The following is a 25,724-nucleotide window of genomic DNA, read 5'->3' on the forward strand; positions in this document are numbered from 1 at the left end:
GAGAGTGAGGAATAAACTCAAACTAAGCACCACTGATTATGCCCTTGCCATTCCATCCACTCAAATGTGTTGTAGACTTGAAACATCTTTCTAGCTAATATAATGCATTAACCTTTATATTCTTTTCTGGAAATGAGCAATTTAATTCAGAGGTAATTTTTTGAAAGTGGCTTTTATTTCTAAAGTTTTCTTTTTCTTCTTTAATTTTTAATGACATAACCAAGCCTTGTTTTAGTTTAGCGGTTTATTTATGAGTGACCCTATTTTACAAGCTGACTCAGTAATATTGCCAAAAACTACTTTAAAAGCATAAGGATATGTGCAATAGCCACTAAATTTTGGTTACTTTATTACAGGTGGTGAAATTGTTAAAAAAAATCTTCATAATTTAAAGTCTGAAAAGTCTATTAAACTGGACATATAGCCAGTAAGTGGCTATATGTACAGATAGGCCTCTGGGACTTTTTTATACTACAGAGTTGTAGAATGACCAAAGCTATATAAAACCCTCACAATCTTGTGGTCTTGCCATAGAATAGAAGCATGTTTCTCATCAGCTGCCCATGGACTACTATACCTGTCTAGTGGCCCACAAATGTTTTCCTAAATTGCCAAAAGGTCTTTGGCAGGAAAATAGTTTTCTAACCCCTGCATCAAAATGTAAATTCATCAATTATGAAGATCCAGAGAGAATGGACATAATGAATCTGTTCAGCCAACATAAGAACAGCTTCAACAATTACTTGGAGATGGATTTTAGATGCTACTGATCACATGTAATGACATGGAAATCACTACTTGGAAAAATACATTTGTCCATAATAAAAACTCTGTCAGAAAAGCTTCAATAATTAAATGAAATTAGTTGCAATCTGTTTTAATCTTACTCCATGACTTTACTCATACATATAAAGAAATGTTTGGTTTTTTTTGAAGATTTATTTCACACACTAATTATCCTTATTCCTTCAGCTCTTCTTCATGGAATCTGACTTCAGAGTCTCGATTATCTGTTTTAGAGATCTTAATAGTGAAGATCTGAATAGTGAAGCAATGTCAAATAGACTGAGGATACAATACCTGAAATGTTTTCAAGCAAATTATTAGTCACAGGGTAATCAATACATCTATAGGCATAAAGATGTCAAGTTCTGAGTCACATTTTTGTAGAATAGCTTTATTCCTTTACTTGTGTTGGGTTAAAAAGTTCTGTATCTAAGTCTAACTAGTTTAAGCAGTGGATTAAAATTAAATCAATGATGTCAATTAATAATAATCATAATAACTATTAATAGTATAATAATATGTAATACATATGTCATATAATATACAATAATATATGTTAGATATTTGTTTTATTTTTTCTCATTTATGGAACTTTGATTGTAAACATCATACGAAATTCAAAGCTAAGGTACCTTCCTTACCTCCAAAGTGCCCAAGACTTTGCCACTTTCTTTGTTTCACAGACTTCTAGTCTACATCTCCTTTACCTCATATACTCTCTACCATTTTTTATAACCTGAGTTCTTTAGTCTAAGAGTTTTTTTGTCATTGCTTAGTCTGTTACAAGGCTTTGTTTCTTTATATAAAGAACCAGTAAGGTCATCTGGTATTTGTCTTCCTTCTGAATTATTTGGCTGAATACCTGTAAGAAATTTTCTAGCTTCAAGACAAGTTTTCAACCTTTCCTATAGCTGTATAATATTCTATCATATAAATTTAAATTGTATGTATGTGTATTTGGAGCTAGAGAAATAGTACAATGGGTAGGATACTTGCCTTACACACTGCCAACCTGAATTAATCCCATGCAACTCATATGGTCCCCAAAGCACCATGAATATAGTAACCCATAAGTATTGCCAGGTGTGTCCACCAAAAAGGAAAAGCTATGTATAAGTATATGTATATACCATAAATGTATATTACAACATTGGTGGAAAGATCCTGACAATGTTTATGAGTGTGGAGTTAGAACATTATATAGCCTGAAACTTCGTCAGCAGTAGTATAAATCATAGTGCTTAAATAAAACTTTAGGGAAAAATAGTTTAATATGAATATAAATTTTTGTTTAATTTTTTATTGAGGCAATTGTGAATTACAAGTCTTTAACAGTTGTATTTCAGGTGTTTAGTGACAGTGAATTAGGGCCATTCCCACCACCAGTGTTGACCTCCCTCCAGCATAGTTTCCCGCATTCATCCCAAACTTCCATCCACCCCAAGCCCCCTGAACTACTAGTGTAACAGGTTCATTTTGTGTTTAGCTTGTTATAGTTTGGATCTCTTGATTCCATGTTGTCATTGGGTTTTTCTTGGGTGTTTAAATATGACCTCTTTTTTTTCCACTCAGTGTTCCTAGACCACCTGGCCTTGGGCCCCATTCACATTTTTTCTTTTCTCAATTTGTAAAAAGACATAGAAATATAATACAGACCAAAGTGATTCAAATTCTATAGTTTAATGTAAAAGCGGGAGCCCCTATCTAGAATGTAAGTAAAATTAAAAAAAGAAAAGAAAAAAGAGGGAGGAGGAGTAGGTGTGGCCTTTTTATTTGCATAGGCACATCGAATGTTGGGGAAATTAAATAGAAAATTTTTTGGCCTAAGAGATACAGGGTATCTCTGCCCATGAAGCATACTGTCAACGGACTCTGGGCATGTTGGTTAATATAAATATAAAATTTCTAAAGTTAATGAGAAAAGGAAAAAGTAAATATTCAGAGCATTTCCTCAGATATTGTATTAAAATAATGTTTCTTTATTATTTCAGTGGATTAGATATAACATTCACCTTTAATTATTGGAATTTAAAATAAAAAATTTTTTAATTTCAAAGAAATAAAATCTTCATATATATATATATCTTTGCTCTTCCTCTTCAGCTTCTTCCATTCTGGTGTCATTTTCTAGTTTATTTTTTAGACAAGCTATTTGCTATTTATCTATTTAAGTTCAAATGAGGTTCCTTTGGTGGTTTTTTTTTTTCATTTTTTCCAATGATTTCTTTATTTTATGAACATAAATTTAGTGAAAACACTATTGCTTTAAAGTCTTTCTCAGGCTTTAGAAAATTCTAGTGTATTTTAAAAGTTAGCTGGGTTTTTGTTCTCTTCAAAATAGCTAAATTTCAGTTTTTGTTTTGTTTTGCGGTGGGTCTACACCCAACTGTATTTAGGGAATTCTTTTGGCTCTGTGCTCAGGAGTCACCCTTGACAGTACCTAGGGTACTGTGTAATAGGGCTCATATCTGGGTTGACTACATGCAAAATAAACATGCCATCCCTTTATTCCAATTTTGTTATTTTCTGTTAGCATTATGTAAGGACTAGGAGTGGTGATATAAATTTGAGTCGAGAATGTGTTCTCTGTTGTGTGGGTTGAAAGACAGGTTGGGATTTGTGGTTACTAGTGCCTTAGCTTCCCTTGAATTCAAAGTCCTTGTGTCTGATATCAAATAATTCGTCAAACACGGACCAGCTTGGGCAACCATTAGAGAAGGTGGTCATAGGTGCCAAATAACAGCAGAGAAATAATCTTAATAGCTAGCAGATTAGTTTGTGTTTGTCCCTACCACTGCTGAGATGATTGCTCCCAACCATGACCTAATGAATGATGCTCACTTGTGACATATCCGCTTCCAATTGTGACATGAGGCAAGAGCACACTGATCATGTTAGCTCCTGCCAATTCCTAATTTTTACACAGCACAAAGGTAAACTTCTCTTAAATCTATTATTTCAGTTTCCCTTCCTTGGTATAGAGATCCTGTGCCTCCTCCCTAGGGAAGCTTTCCTTCACTTTGAGTTGTCTGAGTCTGCGAACATACTGGACTCAACTCAGGGATGGCTGTTCCCTGTTATAGCCTGAGATAAGCACATGTGTGCCTGGTAAGGACAGTTCCCAATCTATTTTTTTTACATTTTTTAAAATAATTTTTATTGTGATCAAAGTGAAGTACGGAAAGCAATATAGAGATTCCTCCAAAAACTGGAAATCGAGCTCCCATACAATCCAGCTATACCACTCCTAGGAATATACCCAAGGAACACAAAAATACAATACAAAAACTCCTTCCTTACACCTATATTCATTGCAGCACTATTTACCATAGCAAGACTCTGAAAACAACCAAGATGCCCTTCAACAGACGAATGGCTAAAGAAACTGTGGTATATATACACAATGGAATATTATGCAGCTATCAAGAGAGATGAAGTCATGAAATTTTCTATACATGGATGTACACGGAATCTATTATGCTGAGTGAAATAAGTCAGAGAGAGAAAAATGCAGAATGGTCTCACTCATCTATGGGTTTTAAGAGAAATGAAAGACATTCTTGCAATAATAATAATTTTCAGACACAAAAGAGAAAAGAAGTTACAGCTCACCTCAGGAAGCTCACCACAGAGAGTGATGAGTTTAGTTAGAGAAATAACTACATTGCGAACTGTCCTAATAATGAGAATGTATGAGGGAAATGGAAAGCCTGTCTAGAGTACAAGCGGGGGTCGGGTGGTGAGGAGGGAGATTTGGGACATTGGTGATGGGAATGTTGCACTGGTGATGGGTGGTGTTCTTTACATGACTGAAACCCAGACACAATCATGTATGTAATCAAGGTGTTTAAATAAAATATAAAAAAAATGCAAAGTGAAGTACAAGTCTTACACAGTAATAATTAAGGTACTAGTGACAATGTATTAAGACCATTCACACCACCATTGTTGTCCTGTTGTTGTCCTCCTTCCACCCCTGTTCCCATAATGCATCCCATACCTCCCCTTTGCCCCATGAACTGCTAGTGTACAGGTCTCCATTTTTTGGATAGCTTGTTGTATATTGGGTATCGATTCTGGTGTCATAGACTTTGGGTTTGGTGCTTAAATCTGATCATTTTTTATTTTCACTCAATGTTCATACAACTGATTGCTCCTGATACTATCCATTTCCCCCCTCAATTTATGGTGGAGAACAAGATGATTTAAGTTCTGTGGTTCTGTTGGAAAAAGAAAAAAAATCTGAGAGAACTCTATCTAGAGGCTATAAATATCAATTTAAAAGAAGAAAGGTAAAAAGAAAAAAGAAATAAATAAAAATAAAGCAATGACAAAAAAAACACAACAGCAGCAACAAAAAAATCATCACCAAATCCTAGTCTAGGCTTTGGCCTAGGATTTGTACAAAAACCAAGATCTCTAATCCCAGAGTTCTGACTTTGACAACCTAGACTGACCAGAACTTCTGGAGCCATAAGGGAAGTCTCCTATTCTCAGCTTTTATATAGGATCTGTGCAAAAACCAAGATCACTAATTACAGAAAACTGATTACAGAAAACATGATAGAGCAGATCTTCTAAAAGCATAACAAAAGACTCTATCCTAGACTTTGTCTTATAACATGTTGAAATACCAAGATCTATAGCTACAGAGGACTGATTTTGTCATCTACAACTGAGCAGAAATTTTCCTGGCGCCATCAAAAGACATTGGGATTCAATAATGAATGTGTATGGAGCCTGTAGTTGCTCTCATGGCAGTGTACTTTAAGGGTGGAGAAACTATCACCTAGGCCGAGAAAATTACCTTTGTAACTTCCCCAATACTTACTGTGCCTATGCAAAAAAAAAAAAAATACATAGAGCCTTGCCACACCAGCCCATCGTTTCTTTTTCTTTTTTCCCTCTTTTTTTTCCTTTTTTTCTTTTCTTTCTTGTGGTTGTTTTGGTGATGATTTTTTGTTGCTGCTGATGTGCTTTTTTGCCAATCTCTTTTTGACTCAGCAAATAAAGAAATTGGATTGAACCTCTGTAGAACCTTTGCATTCAGTGTCCTGTGCTTGAGGTTGAGTTGGTGCTACTCAACTTAGAATAGCTTTACTTATTTTTAATCTTGTCATAGCTACAAATTTGTCAATTGGATGGACCACTGCTTTGAAACTGTCAAATCAATGTTATGAGCCTCTCCAGATGTGAGTCTCTAAGTGAGGCTTGTGTCCAGTTTGCAGCATGGCTTTCTTTGAGTCTGTTAGAGCTGTAGCTGGAAGACTCTTGGACATAGTCATCTTGATCATTAATGGCATCTGCCAGTTAGAGTCTGGGGTAGCCATAAACTTCATGTTTGGGATCCAACAGGTATTCATTCCTTTCTAACTCAACAAGTATATTTATAAATCTGAACTTTTGTAAATACTGTATATTAATTCCTTCTCCATTTTAGGTGGGTATTTTAAGTACAAGCTGAGATACAAGGCTCCTTTTCTCTTTTGTTCTTTTATCCCTTTCCCTTAGCTCTTAACATTTTCTGAAGTGTTCTGCAGTGGTGAAGGGTTCTCCAGTAGATTTTTCAGCAAGATCCTGTGCAAAGTGATGTGTTTAGTTTTTATGCATTCTTTTTATAGAAGTTTCAGGAACAATTCAGAACTTTAATCTATCTTAGCCTCCACTCTCAAAAACTGCTGTTGAATGAGGAGGTGGACATTAGAAGGAATAATCAGATACTTTATTTTTGAGAGACCTCCTGGTCACTTTATCCTGTTCTGTAATCATGGAGGGCATTGTATCCTTGTAGGTAATGATGAATACTCATTGCTGGTATACAAGTAGGCAAGAAGCATACAGATATTCTATGGATGAGTCTAGGTCCAAGCAATGGCTGTAATTCTCTTTCTTGTCACACTACTTATTGAACCTTTTATTTAGATTATCCGAAATTTAGAGCAGATATCCACTGTGCTGTGCCTCATTTCATATTTAGCATAAAGTAGCAAAGGGGATTGCAGGACCATCCTCAATCGGTTTAGCACAGCATAGTAGCAATTTCAGTTAATAATCAACTACAGAAGTAAAATTGGCAGGTGAACAGGCCAGATTAAAGAGATGCACAGGTCAGACTTACTATGTCTGATACTAATGGCATCAATGATTTGTTCTTATGATAGAAAATAATAAATTACGATAAGGCATGATTCTCAGTGACAGTATGGGAACATGGATGACAGATTACAAAAATAAAACAGCTGTGAAATTGAAGATGAAGATCAGATAAATTTAAATCCAAGTATAGAAGGGAGTTCCACAGGAAATAGAATATTTCCAGTTATTTGTTTCACTAAGAATACTTACTGAGTTTGGAGATTATTTTAGGATTAGGCTTTTCAAAGGCAGAAGAATATACGAGGAGAGAATAAATCAGATGTTTTAGATAACCAACTGAACTGACATGTAAAATTGGAAGTAGCCTTAAGATTTGGTCAGCTTTATCTATGAGACATATGTAGAAGGAGATGTTAGACATATGTGGAAGAAGCTCATTAGTTACCCCAGAAAATATATTTGAGTTGTTTTAAATTGTTGAATATTTTAAATCAGTGTATGATTGAAAACTTGATTAAAATATTTATTACATATAGTAGCCTGTGTAAATTTCAGGAGTTCTTGAGTGTTTATCATAAGTGAACCTTATATGTGCACTTATATGAGCACTCAATACCTAGACATTTTTCTTAATAAAGAGGGCTTTATACTTTTAGCTGTTTGGGGGTTTATAATTTTAGTTTTAGTTATTTGACCCTGATAACAGCCTCTTCTTTGGGAAAGATAACCCATAAATATTTTTCAGGACTTTGTGTGACATCATCCAAAAACATTCTAATTCTTCCAATATTTACATAAAAAAAACTTACAGGAAAAATTCTTACTAAATAAAATTAATACTTTCTGTTAAATGTATTATTTATAAGTGAATGGAAGAACTGCAATCTGTAGTCTCAGTCATTTCTGAGTGAAGTTTTCTCAGTATTCAGATATAAATTATTTGAAAACTCAGATTTTTCTTTCAGGTCTGGGTCACTTCCTCCCAAGATCACTCATATTAAGATACACAATTTTTGTGGTCATAATTCTTTTTAAGTGTATATTAAAGTAATTGATGTTTGCATATTGATCTTTATATCCTGATACTTCTACGATTTAATGATAGATACAATTTGTTTTTTTTTTAATCTTAAGGGTTTCATATCTTTATATTGTCATGTCATTTGGAAATAGTGCCAATTTTACTTCCCATTTATATTTGGAGATCTTTTATTTTGCTTGTTTCTTTGAGCTACCTTTATGGTCCCTGCTGTACAGATTGAAACGCCTGTCCAGCAGTATACCAAAGGTTTTATATTCTCTTCACAATGCCAACAATTTTTTTCTGTTTCTTGATATTCATTTATTTTGCTTTGGGGCCATATCCAACTATGCTCAGGACTTAGTCTTGACTATGAACTCAGGGCTCACTCCTGAAAGGTTCAGGTCCATACGAGGTGCCAGGGATTTCTAAAGTCAGGTCATCTGAGTGCAAAGCAAGCACTTTATCCACTTTATTGTGGCTTCCATACCCTCTGTTTTCTTTATTTTGGAGGAGGGAGGGGCTATACCCAACCTTTTCGAGCTTACTCCTAACTCTGTGCAGAGACTACTTCTGGTGGAGCTCTGGAGTGCTGAAGATTAAACTGCATTAACCACATACAAGGCAAGTGCCCACTGTACTACATCTTTTGTCTTTTTTAAGGATGGCCATTCTTGCAGATGAAATGAATCTCTTTTTTGTTTTGATTTGTAGCTTCCTAATGATTAGCAATGTTGAACATCTTATCATATTCCTGTGGCCAGAGAAATATCTGTTCAGGTTTTTTTGGCTATTTTTAATTGAATGCCTGATTTTCTACTATTGGCATATATAATTTCATTTGTACTTTTTAGATATCATCCCTTGTCAGATATATTGTTTTTTTTTATCCTTTTTATAAGTTGTCTTTTTTAAATTTTCTTTTGCTGTGCACAAAGAGCTATTTGATTTGATATGTTTATTTTTCTTTTGTTGCTTGATGTTTAGGTATCTTATAAAAATAATTTTCAAAACCCATGTCATGTACCTTTTCACTATATTTTCATGTAGTAATTTATGGTTTCAGTTATTACATTAAAGTTTTCAATCCTTTTTTTTCTTCATAAGTTTAGTAATCTAATTTTATTCCTTTCTATGTGAATATATAATTTGTGAAGGTCAGATAAAGGTATCACAAGATAAAAATTACAGACTTCTTTAAAAATTATAGTCTTCTATTCCTTGTTAAAATTGATGCAGCAAACCTTCAAAAATCCTAGCAAAATGATCTTATTCACTATAATATTTGTATGAGAAATTTGGTATTATGTGTAAGTAAATCAATGTGATATGCCACATTTTATACTAAATTAATAAAAGAGAAAAGTAGATAACCATGATTGGTTCATAAAAGGTATTTTTAAAAAAATATCAAGAAACTTCAGGATTCAAAGCACTAAGAAAACTAGGAACAAAAGGAAATTTTCTCAATCTAACAAATATTAACATTTTATGACATCATTTTTGCTAACATCAAACTCAGTGTGAATGGTTGAAAGCTTTCCCTGTAAAGAACAAAACAAGAATGTTCTCTTTCACCACCACTACTAAACATTATACTACAAAATCTACCAGGACAATTATGTAGTAAGCAAAATTTCAGTCATCCCAATTGAAAAGGAAAGAGGTTGGAGGCTACTCCCTACTCTATATTCAGGGTACCATGTGGTGCTATCGGTCAAACTTGGGTCTTCTGCATGCAAAACAAGTTTTTTTTTATGCCCTCAGCTCATTGATCCATCTCTCTAGTCCTAGGAACATGTTTACACAAAGCTGTGAAACACTTATGCATGGAAGACTATAAATCATGGATTAAAAAATATTAAAGTCTGGGACCGGAGAGTTAGCATGGAGGTAGGGCATTTGCCTTACATGCAGAAGGATGCAGGAGGATGGTGGTTAGAATCCCAGTCTCCCATATGATCCCCTGAGCCTACCAGGAGTGATTTCTTTTATTATTATTATTATTATTATTATTATTATTTTCACAGCATTATTTATGGTACATAGTGACAACGAATGAGAGGCACTCCCACCCCAGTGCTGTCCTCCCTCCACCCCAGTTTCCAGCATGCATCTCATATCTCCCTCCATTTCCCCCCAGAATACTAGTGCAACTGGTCTCCACTTTATAGCTTGTTGTAGATTGTCTATTCTGTTGTAGTTTGCAATAAAAAGGATAAGAAGAAAAAAGAGAGGAAAAAAAAGGAAGGGAGAGAAAAAAATTGGCCGCAACTACCAAAAAAAGAAAGAGAAAAAGAAGGAAAAAAATGCACTCGGCTAATGAGAAAAGAAAAAAAAAATCACCAAATAATAATCACAGGAGTGAAAAGTGAAGAGAAAGTGGAAGAAAGAAGGAAAATAAAGTCAAAAACTAATAAATCAAAACAAAACAAGAAAAAGAAGGGGTGCTGCAGTGGTAGGGTTTGGCGTTCCCTCCACTTTTTTTTTTTTTTTGTATAGGCACAGTCAGCATTGGGGGAGAATGGGAATTCCCGTGGCCTAGGTGATTCAGGGCTTTTCCATCCTTGAAGCATACCATCATGGGATCAACCCCTGGCTCCATAGGTGTTCGTTACCTCATCCCAAGGGCTTTGTATGTGGTGCCAGGGAAATTTCCTCTCAGTTGTGGGTGAGACAATGAGGCCACTGTATCCAGCGTTCTTGGCATTCGTTCAGGTCCTAGGACAGGGTCTAGTTTTAGAGTCTTTATGGTTCTAAAGGTTCTGTTCCACCATTGTTGTGTACAGTCTTCTGTATCAGATGCTCCCTGTTTTCATTCAGTCCCCAAGCCGAAGTATGGGATATTATGGATCTAAGGGTTCTGCTCAGTCTCTGTTGTCCAAGTTGGGCCTCTGCAATAAGAAATCCTTTTTTTTTTTTTTTTTTTTTTTTAATAAGAGTTCTGGTCCACAGTCTAGGGCAGGGTTTTTCTTATCAGTTCCCAGGATAGTTCTACCCAGTTGCAGCTGTCAAAGTCAATTTTCTGTACATGGTGCTCTTATTTTTCGCTGTTCAAAAAACAGTACATCTTCTGGTTTCCATCCAGTGTTAGGTGAGGTGATAAGACGACTTGGTCTTGGATCAAGTTGTCTTTCCTCATTGTCATATCATAACTGGTACAAGTTAGTGCCAGAGCTGTGCTATAATTCTCCCAATGGAGTTGGTCCCTGGAGAAAACTGTACTTTCCAAACAAGTGGAAGCAGAGATCAACAGATGGGAATACATTAAACTGAGAAGCTTCTGCACCTCAAAAGAAATAGTGCCCAGGATACAAGAGTCACCCACTGAGTGGGAGAAACTATTCACCCAACACCCATCAGATAAGGGGCTAATATACAAAATATACAAGGCACTGACAGAACTTTACAAGAAAAAAACATCTAATCCCATCAAAATTGGGGAGAAGAAATGAACAGACACTTTGATAAAAAAAAAAAAAGAAATACAAATGGTCAAAAGACATGAAAAAATGCTCCACATCACTAATCATCAGGGAGATGCAAATCAAAACAATGATGAGATACCACCTCACACCACAGAGATTGGCACACATCACAAAGAATGAGAACAATCAGTGCTGGCGGGGATGTGAAGAGAAAGGAACTCTTATCCACTGCTGGTGGGAATGCCGTCTAGTCCAACCTCTATGGAAAGCGATATGGAGATACCTCCAAAATCTGGAAATTGAGCTCCCATTGGACCCAGCTATTCCACTCCTAGGGATATACCCTAAGAACACAATAACACAATACAAAAACCTCTATCTCACACCTATATTTATTGCAGCACTATTCACAATAGCCAGGCTCTGGAAATAACCAAGATCCTCTTCAACAGACGAATGGCTAAAGAAACTATGGTACATATACACAATGGAATATTATGCAGCCATCAGGAGAGATGAAGTCATGAAATTTTCCTATACATGGATGTACATGGAATCTATCATGCTGAGTGAAGTAAGTCAGAGGGAGAGAGAGACACAGAATAGTCTCACTCATCTATGAGTTTTAAGAAAAATAAAAGTCATTTTTGCAACAATCCTCAGAGACAAGGAGAAGAGGGCTGGAACTTCCAGCTCACTTCATGAAGCTCACCACAAAGAGTGGTGAGTGCAGCTATAGAAATAACTACACAGAGAACTACCACAATCATGTGAATGAAATGAGGGAGCTGGAAAGCCTGTCTGGAGTACAGGTGGGGGTGGGTGGGATGGAGGGAGATTTGGGTCATTGGTGGTGGGAATGTTGCACTGGTGAAGGGGGTGTTCTTTACATGACTGAAACCTAATCACAATCAATTATGTAATCAAGATGTTTAAATAAAGAAAGAAAAAGGAAAAAAAGCACAGCCTTGGCACAACCGGTAAAATGTCTGCCTTGCCCTTGCTAGCCTAGGATGAACCTCAGTTCGATCCCCCGGCCTCCCATATGATTCCCCAAGCCAGAAGCAATTTCTGAGTGCATAGCCAGGAGTAATCCCTGAGAATCACAGAGTGTGGCAAAAAAAAAAAAAAAACAGAAACCAAGTATTTCATGAAAGTGGAGAAAATGAAACTCATGTTACATTGCTAATAGGAATCTGAAATGATTGTCATCAAAAACCTAAACCTAGGGGTCTGGGAAATTGAGCAGCATTTAGGTAGGATATTTTACATTACCTAGCATGACATGTGACTCATTGTATATCTGTGTAGATTTTAAAATAATTTAAATCAAGGACTCAAATAGATTGCCAATGTTCATTGCAGTATTATTTGTATAGCCAAAAGATAACAATAGTTCAATTATTAAAAACAGATTCATGAATAAGCATAATGTATATGGTATGTGTACACATACACACAAATATATAAATTAAATTCTGATAATTACTGTTATACGTTAACCTTAGAAACATGTAAAATGAAGGCATACAGAAGGATGAACAGTAAGAGAAGGATGGACGATAGCCTTGACCCTGGATCCCAGACATAGAAACGACACAGTTCTTCACAACAGCCACAGGAAACAAATCTCATCCGGGACATCCTTAATACTGTTCAGACACCAACAAGTGCCAGCTCTAATATGATATCCTGACTAGGAAAATGGGAACAACTTGACCTAAGAGCAGGTTATCATACCTCACCAGCTAACAAGAAGACAAAATCAGAAGACTTGTCATCCTTTGCTCTGTCCAAATGCTAAGATCGCAATTTACAGATGACTGGCTGATAGAACCATGACCGGACTGTTTGTATCCTGGGACCAATAAAAAAAGCCTGCCCAACAACCATGATCTCTAGTTCCAGAGGTCTGTCTCAGACAATTACAACGGAATGGATCTTCTGGAAACATAACGAAAGATGCTATCTCAGGCCACATCCTAGGAACAGTGCAAAGACGAAGACCACCAAGGATAGAAGATGGATTAAAATGACACTGAGGAAACAGAACTTCTAGAACCACAAAGAAAGACTTCATCATAAGTTCCACTCCTTGACCTGTGCAGATACTGAGATCTCTAGATACAGAGATTTTTATCACCCAGGACGGAGCAGACGTCTTCCATACACTACAAAAGCACCAAAGGGAGAGTAAATGAACCTGAAAGGAGTCTATAGTTAATCCCATGACAATAAACTTGAAGGGTGAAGAAAACCTGTATCTCTAAGGCCAAGGGAATTCCTTTTCGAATGACCCCAATATTTACTGTGCCTGTACAGGAGGGAAGAAAAAAGAAAAAAAAAAAAGAAAAAAGCACAAAACCACTTTTTATTTATTTTTATTTATCTAGTTTTTGTTGATTTCTTTGTTTTGGTGTGATTATTAAAGTTGTTGTCTCCATTTATATTTATTTATTTATTTATTTATTTTCTTCTTTTCTTCCTTTATGTGCTCTGCCATGTTTTTTATCTCAAGACCATGGCTTTTATGTGGTGCTTATCTTTATTGTTGGAGTGCTCACTGGATATTTTAGTTGACACTTCTTTTTGTACTTTTGGGATGTTTCACCTTCTTTTTCCCCTTTGTCTCTCAAACCGATGATGAGAGCCTCTAGAAGGACTCCTCCCATTTTCGGTGTATTTGATTTTTTCCCCAGTTTATTACTTTTCTCTTCAAACAAAACCACATAACATGAACTATCTAGCTCAGCCTCCCAATTAGAGGGGGAAATAAGGGAGGTACCAAGACCAAACAGGTGTAAGACCACTAAGTAGTAAACTAGGCACAGAGGGGACCACTTATTCTGGCAGCCCCAGGGGTGAGGGAGGAGGATATGGGAGTAAGGACGGGAACAGAGGTGGAGGGAGGACAATTCAGTGATGGGAATTCCCCTGTTTTTATGTTAGTGTGTACCTAAAATATTATTGTCAATGATATGTAAGCCATTATGATTAAAATAAAAATTATATTAAAGAAAGATAGATGATGTTCAATCTATGATTTGCATTTTAATTATAATTTTAATTTTTTGTAAGTTATGGTACTTCTTATCTCTTTACAGAATACAACGTTTGTAATTTTTATAATTTATCCTAGTAGCTGTATAAACTATTGAAAATTAAGTTATCAGAAACATTTTAATTTGTTAAGATAAAATGTTAAATTACCCAATTAATATAGTTGGCTCTGGAATTCTCAGAATGTAAGAGATAAAGATAAAATATTAAATCTATTTTGCATTAGCATTTAAGGTATATTAACAGAATAACTCCATACCCATTTTTGTCTACAAAAATATACTCCACCTCTGCTAAGACCTACTTATATCAATCAAACTTTGACACATTAAAATTGTTACGTAATATGATGAACACAGAACAGTAAAACACAATACTTAAAATATTTGTCTGTCCCATCACACATGAAGAATAAGGACAGAGCTCTCCGAATTAACCTCTAAAAATATTTTTATAAAAACTACAAAATGTGTTTACCTGTACTCATAATATTTATTATGATTTTAATCCTGATTGAAATTATATATGTGAAAGGCTTATTTTTGGACATTGTCAAAAATGCTGATTATTCTATTATTTCTTACTTATCTTTATATATTGCCCTCAACCATCCAACAAAAGTATGTGGAGTACCAGCTATAAACACTACAAACTACTTTCATTGTGAAAATAGATAAGAATTGTTGAAAGTCTTTTTGCCTCTAAAAAATATATAGAATAATAGACTATTCCTTTATTTCTGTAAAATGAACTTTAACTATATTCTTTGGAGAAAAAGTTAATGTTATGTCTGAAAGAATTTTAAAAAATACTTCAAAAATGAAATTAATTTCATAAAATATGATTTATGAAGAAGCAGATGAACCAATTTAAAATTCTGGAAAGCTAGTTCTTCATATTATTTCTAAACTGGAGAGTAACTTAAAATTTTTCTTCACAGTATCTTCTAAGTCTATTATTTCATACAATTATTCTCTCCTAGAAGGTTTTTTAATCTCTGCAGCCCTGAGTATCAGGCCCACAGCTTCACACACGTGAAGATATATCGTTGGCCCTTTCTAAAAACATTTTCTCTTTTGTTCATGTTGGAAAATATACTCAACTTTTATGTTTTTACCCTTTTTCATAATAACTTTTAAAGTTACTTCATCATTTTATACCACAATTTATAAAAATATTGAAAGCTCTTTACTCTAACCCACCTTAGTGTTCTGCTCTATATCTTCCTAAATATTATGACCCAAGATAACAGAGTAATTCTTTTCTGTTACAGTGTTAGTTGTTTTGGAGGAAATAAAAGAAAGTGCTTCAGTACTTTAGCTTGAAAAATGCTCATCCCAGAAGTACACATATTTTTTGTTGGATAGCCTTTTTTTCCTTTGTTTCTTATTGAGCCACACTCAGTGATGCTCAGGGTTTACTTCTGTTTCTGCATTCAGAAATTACTCATGGCAGTGCTCAGGGAACCATATAGGATGCCAGAGATCAAACTCAGGTCAACCAATTGCAAGGTAAATGTACAACCTACTGTACTATATTTCCTGCCCAGTGGGCAGCCATTTTTGCTTGTCAAGTCTCACAGCAAAGCCTAAGTTCTAAAGAGCATGAAAAAATAAAATAATCTTAACAGTGAAGAATATTTTTGAAGTGCCTTAAATCGTACCTTAAAATATTAGGGCTGGAGAGATAGTAAGGTGCTTGCCTTGCACACAACTACTTGGATTTGATCTCTGGAGTTCCATATGGTTGTCTCAGCCTGCCAGGAGTTATTCTAATTTAAAATCCTGAACACCTCTGTGTATGGCCTCTCAAAAAAATATGCCTTAACATTTAAAGTTTATAACTGAAATTTTATTTTTTAAATTAAATAATTTCTTTATTTAAACACTGTGATTACAAACATAATTGTAGTTGGGTTTCAGTCATAATAAGAACGACTCCCTGTACCCATGCAACCTTCCCATCACCAATGCCCCCATTTCTTCCCACTCCCCCCACCTGTATTTGACAGGCTTGAAAATTGAGAACAGGGATAGAATGGATTATTTTGTAATAAAAGTGGAAGACTGATTCAAGATAATGTCATAGGAAGATCCTGATCTCAACTCCTATGAATACAGCAGATCTGCCAACATACATGGAACAGTTTCCTCAAAAACAAAACTGAAGAAAATGAATCACTTCACAACAGATATGCAAAAGCCACATTAGATTGTATGAGAAGCAGATATAGTGACACCAAAACCCACTCCAACCAAGGCAGCACACAACTTAAAGGAATAACACAATATTGAAAACTATCACTGTGAGTGGGGTTTGTTCCCTGTATTAGGCCCTCCAGCCTTGAGACCTACTGTGGCAAGACAGCCCACAAAAGGTAAGGTTCAGTACCAGAGAAATAATACAGCAGGAAGGGCAGAGTTGCTTTGCATGCAGCTGACCTGGGTTTGTTCTTTCATACCCCATATGGCCCCCTGAGCATTTTGAACATTCCCAAGTGTGGCCCTAAAACAATAATAAAACAAAAAATTCCTCAGACCTGTGGTTAACCCTAAAAGATTATTTGGGTAGATTACTGCTTGTCACTGGACATTGTGTAAAAAAGAGCAGTTTTAAGGCACCTAGACCATATGTCAGGGGATTTTTTTAAGTTAGTGCCTAGAAAATCTGTACAGAGCAATCACTGGTTAAAAAAAAAAAAACTGAATCTGTACTTAAAAACTTTCCAATAAAGCCAAGAATCAAATGGTTTCAGTGGTGACGTCTACAAAGCATTCAAAGATTATTGCCCCAATAGGCTTACTTACAACCCTTTTATCCTTTCTAATGGTTCAGTTAAATGCCTGTTTCTTTTTCTGTTTGTTTATATTTGCCTTTTTTATTTTGATGACTTTTCATGTAATTTTCTCTATTTCATCACTTTATACATATCTGTTTTTTATGTTTTTTTTCTGTGTGGTTACTATAAAGACTTTCTGTCTTTCTGTTTCTAACATGGTTATGTATTGCTATTTATTGACAATTTATTGACAGACTACATAAAGTCTGTCCTATTCTTCCTCCCCTTTGATGTTCTGTTTTTGTTACCTCATTTTATTTTGTTTATATTTCTGATTTTCTATTTCTGTCTTACTGTTTACATCACCATGCTTGGGGTTTGCCCCCCCCCCCATATTTTTCTTTTCCTGTATGAAAAAAGATCTCTTAGTATTTTGTTGAAGATCATGTGTGAATAAAATTCATTAGCTTTTGTTCTTCTGGGAAAGTATTTCCTCATCATATTTGAATGACAGTTTTGTAGAGTAGAACATTTTTGATTGTAATGATTTGTTTTTAGCATTACAAATAAGTCATTTTACTCTTTCCTAGTTTGTCAGGTTTCTGCTAGAAATGTTAGTATTTTGATCAAGGTACCTTATATTACTTTTGTTTTTCTCCATAGCACCCTGTAATAAGACTTTTGGCATTTTAGACATTTAAGTGTTCTTTCAGCTTCCTGGACTTCTATAATTAGTTCTTTCCTTAAAGAGTTGGAAGTTTTCAAATATTATTTCTTTGTTAAGGCACACTGTTCCCTTTGTTCTGAACCTGTTCTTCCATTATCCTGATAATACCTCTTCTTATATTTCTCAAAAGCTTTCTTACTTTTCCCTAATCTTGTTTCTCTCTTCCCTTCTCTTTGAGTTATTATTGAACTATTATCTTTAGTTTTTCTTCTCTATGTAAGATTTAGCCTGCTTTTGTGCTTTCCATGAGACTTTATTGAATTTGACTTGATTTTTTATATGCAATATCTTTTGGAGATAAACTCTTTGTTCCAGCATTTCCTTTCCTCTTTCATGTTTTCAGTGTAGTCGTGTCCATTTCCTTATTTTTTCAAGGTTTTTTTTTTATACGTTATTTAAACTTTATTGTCAAACTCCACATCACCCTTTGACCTATGCAAAAACCAAGATTGCCAGCTACTGAAGACTGACATTGACAGCCAAGACTGGGCAGTGCTGATCCTCAGACCAATAAAAAAGACCCTTGCCTAGGCTTCAGCCTAGGATCTGTAAAAAAAAAAAAAAAAAAACAAGATCTTTAATCCCGGAGGTCTGACTGTGACAACTGTGATGGAATAGAAATTCTGGAATCATAACGTAAAAACTATCCCAGGCTTTGTCCTAGGATCTGTGCAAAAACCGAGACCACTAATTATAAAAGACTGATTACAACTACAGTGTTGGAACAGAACTTCTAGAACTATAAAGAAAGACTATTCCAAAGCTTCGTCCTATGACCTGTGTAAATACCACAATCTCTAGTTAGAGAGGCATGATTATATCATCCACAACTGAGCAGAAAGTTGCCTGGCACCATAAAAAGACCTTGGGATGTGAAAAAGAGTGTATACAGAGCCTGTAGTAGTAGTTCTCATGACAGTGTGCTTCAAGGGCGGAGAAACCCCAAATCTTTCCCAATACTTATTAAGCCTTTGTTTAAAAAAAATAAGAAAATGGAGGAGGAGGAGGAGGAGGAGGAGGAAGAGGAGGAGGAGGAGGAGGAGGAAAGGGAAGGAGAGGGGAAAGAGGAAGAACAACAACAACAACAAACCTTTTTATGTAGATGCTGGTTTGGGTTTTTTGACTTTTTTTTTTGGTCTGTTTTTCATAATTACTGGCTTTGGTTATGTGTTTATTCTTTTTTGTTTGTTTTGTTTATTGCTTTTAGTATTTTGTTGCTTTGTTTTTTTATTTTATTACATTTTTCATTTTTCCCTTTCCTCTTCTAAATTGATATTTATAACACCTAGAAGGACTCTTCCTACTTTTTTTTCTTTTTCTTTTCCTATATCTTCAACAAAACCACATTACTTGAATCATCTTGTTCAGCCTCATAAATTGAGGGGGGAAATGGATGGTACCAGGTCCAGACACTCGCATGAACTTTTTATGAAACTAAAAAATGATCAGACCTGAACATCAAACCCAAAGTCAACAATAACAGAATCTATACCCAATCTACATCAAGCTGTACAAGTGAGGGCCAGTTACACTAGTATCTGGGGGGTGTAGGAGGGAGATATGGGATGCATGCTGGGAACGGGTGAAGGGAAGACAACACTAGTGATGGGAATGCCTCTGATTCATTGTCACTATGTACCTTAAATATTACTATGAAAGATTTTTAATTCACTTCGGCCACAATAAAAATTAATTTTAAAAAACTGTACTGTCAAACTCACTATTCCAGAAATATTTAATTTTTTTTCAGTCACTAAATTTTACTTTAAAAAATTGCTTTGATTTACCACTAGAAGGCACTGTACATCTTGGTTTGAGGCTGTGTTTTGTTTTACTAGATCCGATGTAGAGGGCAAAGTAAGCTTTAACCATTGGCAGTTTCCTTTCATTGCTAAACTGGGTAAAGAAGAACAGCCTGTGAAATCCTTGCTGTTCCTCTTAATTTTATGATCAGACTGACTCTTTGAACTCAAAAGATCCTGTCTTTGACTCAATACAGATCGTTACTGATCAGTGATGTCCTCTGGAAGTCTTTATGGATTTCCAATGAAGGAAAAAAAGAGTCTCAGCTTTTTTTCCCCGATAAGCTTCTTCAGAAGCAAAGTTGGGTTTTTGTAGAATAAGGCCCTGATGGTCACAGATGCTTTATTATTGATTGGGGGTAGGAGGTGTCCCCTATCCCATTATATCTGCTGAAATGACTTGCACACTTTTTCAGCTAGAAATCAGTCTTGTAGCTATGTAGATTCTTCTCTCCTCTGAAAGAAGGCCTCTACTTATTTAAAAGGAATTTTTTAAAAGAAGCTAATGTTAAGTAAAAAATGTTAGTCACCTATTATCATAAGCTTATTGTCTAGCAGCCCTAGCCCAAGGTCATCTTGTAGTGTTCAGAGTCTAAAATTTTGTAATCCAGTTTTTATTTTTCTGCCTTTTCTTCCTTCTTTCTTCCAGTAAAGGAAACTAGTATTATTAGAGACAGTTTTAGAATGAAAGTGGGGTTGTCACTGATTATACCTGAACAAATAAACTGAGAGGTCCTGAAGAAACCAGTGTGATGATCATGATCTCCTTACTCTAATTGTACACATTTTGTCCTATGTGTGTTCACCTCTGTTTTCTGCAACAATTTTATTTACTATTTATCATTATTTCTTTGAAAACTATTCAAACTTTTGAATCAGAAGAACACAAGATCTGTACTTAAACCTTTTGGAGAAAAAAAAAGCACATTCTTTAAAATCACATTTGTTACTAAATTTTCTAAAACAATGTTTCCCATTCTCCAGCCTACATTTATGAAGACGTTTTTGAAAGGTATATAAACTACTTTAGGAATATTTGTATGTATGTTTTAAGATAATTTTTGAATGTAAGAAAATCTTCCTTTATCTCTTCTATCAAAAACAGTGATTTGATAGTATTAAAAAGCTATTGCTAATGAAATTCCCTAATTGTGCTCTCCAAAATATAAGCCCACAAGTCAAATGCAAGTTTGTAAATTGGAATTTGTGCAAATTAGATTTTGTATATTACGTTTGTGTAAACAGAAAAAAGTAAAACTTTACTAACATTTAATTATGACTGACACTGGCATTCTTTCTTCAAATTATGTTATTATGTAATGTTATCTGAAGATTAAATCTGACAGCATAGAATGATTATTTCATTAACTTTTTATTTGTGGCAATTTATTTAAGTTTTATATGCTATATTATATGAATTGTTGGATTACATTAACTGTTTTTAGCTAAGTGACAGCACAAAACAAGAGATTTATACAGAATACTGTAAAATTGTTGTTAATATATCAAACAAAATAAGAGTTGAAATAATACTTTAATGTAAATTTTGTAAAGGACAAAATAATTTATGATGCAATAGAATATAAATTCTAATAAAAATATTTAAGAAGACTCAACTAAATGAAAAACTGCCCCATGATTGTTGATTGAGATAAGATTTGATGTCTAGAGTACCCAAAGCAATAGAGAGATTTGATGCAATTTCTAACATCATGCCAGTAGAATCAAATATAGAAAAAAAAACAAACCTACAACTTGTGAGGAGCAATGAAAAATCCATAATAGCTGAAGAAATCTGTTTTGTTTGGGTTCTAAACCCTATGGTACTTGGGGGATACTACTTACTACTAGTTCTTTTGTTGTTGTTGATGTTATTGTTGTTTTAGGGCCACACCCGGTGGTGCTCAGGGGTTAATCCTGGGTCTGCACTCAGAAATTACTCCTTAAAGGTTCGGAAGACCATATTGGTTGCCAGAAAGGCTCAGTAGGCATAGGGGATGCCAGGGATCAAACAAGAGTCAGTCTCGAGTAGGCCCCCTGCAAGGCAAATAAACACCTTACCACTGTGCTATTGCTCCAGCCCCTACTTACTTCTGGTTCTGAACTCTAGGTCATTCCTGTGGAATTCAAGACCATCTGGAGTTCTAGGCATCGAATATGGGTCTTCCACATGCAAGGCAAACACCCCACCCACTACACTATCTTTTGGAGCCACAGCCAAAACAATCTTAAGAGAGAATATAGAGAGACATCATGCTTCCCAATTTTAAATTATCTTGCAATCCATTGTGATCAAAACATGGTGGAACTGTCAGAAAACATACAATGAAACTAACATAGCACCAGCTAGAACTCAGAAATCAATCCATAATATATAATAAACTAATTTATTGTGAAGAAAGAACAGTGCTAGGAAGAAATGAATTGCTACATGCAAAAGAATAAAATTAGAGCCATGCCTTAATCATAAGAAAAAAATCAGTTCAAAATGGATTCAAGACTAAAATGTAAAACCTGAAACTAAAATCAGAGGCTACATAGGGAATTGACAATGGCCTTAGCAATGATTTTTCAGAAATAACCACAAATACTCATAAACTAGAACTACGACAAACTTTCAAGCTTCTGCATAGTAAAAAATTAAATTAAAAGATAGATTGGGGGAAAATATTTGTAAACTACTTAACTGGTAACAAATGTGCAAGTAATAGGTAAATATACAAGGGGTCTATGTAATCTGATAATAAAATAATCTTGATTTTATAATCAGAATAGGAACCTCGACAATTTTCCATAGAGATGATTTATTTTAAAGTCAGACCATGTTTTATACCTAAAGTTTTTACTTAAAACAATGAAACACACAGTGGAAATAGCAGCTTAATTTAGCTTAATGAAAAAGTGAATGATAACTTGTCAGAATAAGCAACCTGATATAGAGCACAATATTTAACATTATTCAGCTCTTAAAGTATCTATGGCAGGCTTGAGTGAGGCTCACAGAATATGTACTACTAGTTATCAGCAAATATCAAAAAAATTAATCAGCGTAGCATTCCTTATAAATCTGAGTTTTTTTGGAAGACTTTTCCAATTATATAATTGTCATCTAACACGGTGTTTTCAACCTTTTTGTGCAAAGGCACACTTTTTTCATAAAAAAAAAAAGATCACGAGGCACATCACCATTAGAAAATGTTAAAAAAAAATTAGCTCTGTGCCTATATTGACTACATATAACGTAATTCTCTTGAATAGGAATCAAATAAATACCAAGTAATTATTTTATAATTACTTTATTATGAAATAATTAAGTATTTTATAATTGTTCATATTTCTGTTTACTTTCTTATTGCGAAACCTGGCCCTGTTTGGCTGCACACAAAGCTGTTATTCTGGCAGGAATTGCAGAAAGACACACACGTCGCTCTTTATCAACAGCTCTCAGTCTCTCTGTCTTTAGTTTTTATAGTCTGCTCACAAATAGACCAATCATGCCAAAGCCCTATGTTATGGATGAAATTGGAAAATTTCCCACAGCACACCAGACAGTATCTCATGGCAAAGTATGCCACGGCACAGTGGTTAAAAAATGCTTATCTAACAAAATAATTTGTCACTGGGAAAGTTTATGCCCAAGATCTAAATAATTAGTTATTTACATTACCAAAAATGAACAGCAATGAGACATACTATCCTCAATACTTTCATTTTCATTTAGCATAAAATGGATTCTCACTTTCAAGATGTGCTTGTATATACCAGCTTATCTCCTTAATAAGTCATACTTTCAAATTCATAAAAATTAAAATTAAATTTCTACAAAGGTATATATCATCTTTCCTGACTGGTTTATTATAAAAAGTAATAATTGCTTTCAGGACTGGAGAAATAGCATAGGGGTCAGGGGCTCATTCTTTGCATCTATGGGTCCACAAATAATCCTTGGCACTTCATGACCACCAGATTTCCACTACGGTTTTCTAGGTGCCATGACACTGCCAGGCCCAAGTAGTGCCCTATCCTTGAACAGTCCAAGTTGGTTGGTTTAATGTTATTGGGAATGGATTCTAGGCCCCCTGATCACTGCTTGAGAGGCCCCCAGAATAGTTTCATACAGAGTTTTGTTAAACTATATAAACAAAATTTGCATTACAAGTAAGTTGGTAATCAGAAGTTGCAACAAATAGTTTTTGTGGTTGTTGTCAAAATAAAACAGGAATAAAGCTTAAATTTAAAAGCATTCTATTTGAAAATAATGACCTATGATGCAAGTTTGCAAATGAAGTTTTCAGATGGCACAAATGATAAACCTTGGTCCCTAAGAGATCAAATAATTTTGATTTAACCAAGTGACCAAACATAATCTCCTGATTCCTTCCCCCAGGCTATTTGCTGCTTTTACTGCCTCAGTTCTTAAAATCCCTATGGAACTAGTTTTCAGGTCTTACTCTCTTTCCATAGTAATTATATTCAAAATGCAACACTTTTACTTTAAGCACTTTAAAATATATGTTGATACCTCTTCTAGGTTTCCACAGACGTGCAGCTCCAGTTACAAGAAGGCAGTTCCCGCATGGTGCACATAGAATGGATTATCTGCACTTTGAGGATGATAGCCGCGGATGGTGGTTTGACATGGATATGGTGATCATCTATATTTACTCAGTGAACTGGGTTATTGGATTCATTGTTTTCTGCTTTCTTTGCTATTTTTTCTTTCCGTTTTAGGAATTTTTTCATACCTTACTACAGTTGAACAATCATAAACAGTATAGTTAGCAGTTGCCTAAACCTTTATAAAATGTGCTTTGAAGTTTTTATAATGTTGCATTATATAAATTGTCGGTGTCTATAATAATCTAAAAATAATGGACTTATTTATTAATGTTTCCTTGTAACAAACTAAACTTTATTCAAGAGCTAACCTTTGTAGAGCACTTTGCAGCAGTACACTGTTAATTTCATAGTTCTTGGTTTAGGGGTTGGGCTAATTTTACAGTGTCATTTTACAATGTCATTTTTATACTGACCTTGATTGTAGGGTCTGAGGTTTTTTCCTCCACTTAAAAATAGGGTACAAAATGAATGCTACACTTGATACGTATTACCTTTATTAACAAAATAGTTAGTCAATCACCACTATTCTCAGGCAATGCATTAATTGCAGATTCTTATTAGTGCATTAAAAATTAAACCATGTTCTCTGGGAACTAATCTAGCAGGGTATATTCAGTTTTGATGTCCAATTATCTCACTCTGTCCCATTCTATTACCAAGAAAACTTACTATCCTTTTCTTACAGTCTAATAATAGCTTTAGTAAAACATTTTTAATTATTACAAGGAAAGAATTAAAAAATAATTACAGAGTAAGCATCACCATTGACACTATATATTAACACTTTTTCAATTGCAGGATAACTCACCTGAAGAAATAAATTTACTGACTTTCAGTAGTCTAAAGGATCAATGCATGTAAAAATCACCAAAATGTATTTAGTGATTCATTAAGCTAGGAGGCTGTCAAATATATTGTAAATGTGCAATAAAGAGTGACTTTTAAATTTTTATTGTTACTAATTTATTTAATGTCTGGAATAAATTGTTAAAAATAAATTTATGATGAATAGAAAGTATAAAATCATTTTATTATATTAAAAATAGTTTTTCTCTTATGGGGAAAAATATCTGAATTATCCCAGTGTGAGCAAGGAATTGAAGCAGTATCTCATTTTAAACCATTTTGATTTTCCTAATTTGTATTGCTTTGTCATTTCTTTACAATATTATAGAATTCCTTAATAAAATAAAAGGTGCATGATATAGGTACATAACTTAGCACAGCTCTACATGTATTTGTCTTCCGCCCAGATCTACTACCAAAGTTCCAGTGGTTTTGTTTCACCAAACAGACTGCTTTACACATTTCTTTCATGTATTCACCCTCCTTTTGCGAACCATCTTAATTTTCACCAAGCTAAGATTAAATTTTGTTGTTTTCTTGTCAGTTCCTTTCTTTAGTT

The 25,724-nt window shown here is 34.6% G+C and overlaps 1 protein-coding gene across 1 annotated transcript in view; it reads left to right on the top strand.

Moving 5' to 3' along the window:
* Positions 1–25,317, top strand: part of RNF180 (ring finger protein 180) — a 120,911-nt gene extending 95,594 nt beyond the window's left edge. The window contains exon 6 of the mRNA XM_049768780.1: positions 24,231–25,317. Within this exon, the coding sequence (XP_049624737.1) occupies positions 24,231–24,430 (200 nt within the window). The 3' untranslated portion in view covers positions 24,431–25,317. The remainder of the gene's footprint in view (positions 1–24,230) is intronic.
* Positions 25,318–25,724: the final 407 nt, after the last annotated feature.

The sequence above is a fragment of the Suncus etruscus genome, chromosome 2, assembly GCF_024139225.1.
Source record: "Suncus etruscus isolate mSunEtr1 chromosome 2, mSunEtr1.pri.cur, whole genome shotgun sequence".
In the NCBI taxonomy this organism is placed as follows: Eukaryota; Metazoa; Chordata; class Mammalia; order Eulipotyphla; family Soricidae; genus Suncus; species Suncus etruscus.